Below are 2,638 nucleotides of genomic sequence, written 5' to 3' on the forward strand. Positions count from 1 at the left end.
AACATTAAGAATGGTAAGTAAAACAATATCATATATCAACCAAGAAAAGACCAAACCTTTCTGTTCCTCGGAAGCATCGTGATACTCCTGCTCTTCCTCCGGCACCTGGCGCAGCTCGGCCTCCTTCTCGCCCGCTACCTTGGAGGCCGCCTCTGCATCATCTCCAGAAGCAGGTCCGTCTTTCTCGTCAGGATATCTAACAACAACCACGGGGCAAACACAGTGGTGGACACAGTAATCGCTAACGCTACCAAGTCGACCCTTACTGCCACGCCTAGAAGCACCAAACCCTCGGCTGCCCATAATCACAGCACTCAACCCTAACCTCTCGACCTCCAAGCAGAGCCGCTCCTTCATGTCATGGTCCTTGACGATATGGATCTTAAAAGGGATCTGGGCATCCACCAGAGGCTGTGCCAGATCGGTAGCTTTAGTGGTGGTGAAAGCGTCGAAGTCGTTTTCAAGCTTCTGCTGGGATTCCTCGTCGGTGTCGACGGAGAGGTCAATAGAACCCCAGTCGGCTCCATAGAGGACGCTGGTAGGTCGGACGTGAAGCAGGATCACGGCGTCGCCAGGGCGGAGGTAGTTCTGCACAGCCCAATTGACGGCGAATGCGCTTTCGTCGCTAAGATCAACGGCGATAGCGATCTTACGGTGGGCCCCAGAGGTGGGTGTACCAGCGGAGGGAGGTGGGAAGCGAGGGGACGAAGGTTGGATGGTGGGTACCGGACGGTCGGATTCCGTCGGAGTTTGTTTCGAAAGCATGCTCGGAAAAAGCAAAAAAATCGGAGATTCGAGACTTTACCAGGTCTGAAGGTCGGCTTTTCCGGCGAAGCGGAGCGGAGCTGAGAGTTCTTTTGTTTTGGCCTTTCCTTTCTCTTCTTATGTTGTCTTTGAATTTAGCTTCTCTGGCTTTGTTTGTCGTCCTGTTTGTATTGGTCTTGTCTGCAAGAGTGAGACACGGTTGCAATTGGAGAGAGAGAGAGACAGAAAGAGAGAGAGGGGGTGGGTTTTTTGAGAGCGGTGTCTTGAGAGAGAAGGTTGAGGGAGTCCAATGGGTTATGACTGTTTTGTTTTAGCTATGAAGGCTTTTAAATGCAAACGTGGAAAAAGTAACAAACGCGTGCGAATATTCGTTTCTATATAATGACAGTTGCATCTGTAAATCTATTCAATCAAAGAAAAAAAAAACATCTGTAAATCTAATCTATCTTCGCAATATATGTGATTGTATAAATAGGTTCAACCAAAAATAATTGTATAATTAGTTATTATCTTTCATGGACTTGGTCAGATATCAAATTTTGTAGTCAAAGTCAATCATATGCCCAAAATATCAATTATTATTAAATATATATTTTTTATAAATAATATTTAATTATGAGAGAGGGGGGATAGGTACACTGTCGATATTATGTATGCTAACGGATAGCACTAATGGGATCACATGAAAATGTATCATTCAAGAAAGATATAGAGTCATTTAAAAAAATGAAAGAGAAAGATAGACACAATGGGTGTTAGTTTACGGCATACCAGCGGTACACCCAACCTTTTCCGTTATCAAATATCTTATCAAATATTTTTTCTATAATATTGAATTATTATCAAATACGTTGAATTATACATAATTTGATTCTTATTTTTTATTTTTTAATTGTAGTTTGACTTCTTTTTTTATGTAAAACACTCAAATTGGTTTGAAATTTGTAAATAGATGGAAGATCTCATGGTTTTTGGTATTAGGAATTGGGATATCGAATGAATCGAATAGTTTTATCCTAAAAGATATCAATATCATATGTTATTTTACTATTATACCCTATGTTCGTATCGTGTGCCCATGGTTTTAGTGCATAATATAGGATTAAGTTTGAGTCACCTTGGAAAATGATAAGATATCGATACAAAGCGGTCCAAACTAAATAGGTATGCCTTTGTTTTCCTAAAAATCAGGTTCTTAACTATTTTACCTAGTTTGTACCATTCCACCACTACAGATTGATACAATATCGGAATTGATAACTAGCAATATCAATATGGATCACTCGATACGGGTGATTTGATATCACCCAGATATCGATATTAGTGATGGTCGAAAAAATAGGTTCCTTTAACTCAGTGATAAAGTAATGTAATCTTCATACGATGCTCAAGTGAATGTTACACCCAGAATTGACAAGCAGATAAGCCTTCTAGTTTACCGACATAGATTGCCCAATACTTAGCTGATACCAAAAACTATGGGCACTTATGCACTACATTGGAGGGGTAGGTGGATTACCACTTGGTAGATATCGGTTAGGATTTGGGAGATGTAATTAACTTAGCAGCATGTTCATGGTGCTATTAGTTATAACCAGAAAATAAAAAAACATTTTCTTCATCTGAATACTGGACTCAAACCCTCTCAAGTGTGCCATCCTCTCCAATGCACATCGGATGGCTGGAAGCATCAAGCACACACCCTAGGTGCTTCCTAGCCTTTCGATGTGCATTGGAGGGGGCTATCGATTTAATTTCATTGATTCATTCTATTCTTCCTTTTTTTTTTTAGATTCCTTGTTCAATTACGACATAAATGAAATGTGAAATTATTGAGTAGTCTACTTCCCTTCGAATAATGAATCCCCTGGAA

General features: G+C 40.5%; 1 protein-coding gene across 2 annotated transcripts in view; it reads right to left on the bottom strand.

Annotated features, from left to right (window-relative positions):
- LOC122058649 (universal stress protein PHOS34-like) overlaps positions 1-1,067 on the bottom strand; it is an 8,179-nt gene extending 7,112 nt beyond the window's left edge. For both annotated transcript variants that reach the window (XM_042621290.1, XM_042621291.1), the window contains exon 1: positions 57-1,067. In XM_042621290.1, coding sequence (XP_042477224.1) covers positions 57-765 — 709 coding nt within the window. In that variant the 5' untranslated portion in view covers positions 766-1,067. The remainder of the gene's footprint in view (positions 1-56) is intronic.
- Positions 1,068-2,638: the final 1,571 nt, after the last annotated feature.

This window comes from Macadamia integrifolia, chromosome 13 (genome assembly GCF_013358625.1).
Source record: "Macadamia integrifolia cultivar HAES 741 chromosome 13, SCU_Mint_v3, whole genome shotgun sequence".
NCBI lineage: Eukaryota > Viridiplantae > Streptophyta > Magnoliopsida > Proteales > Proteaceae > Macadamia > Macadamia integrifolia.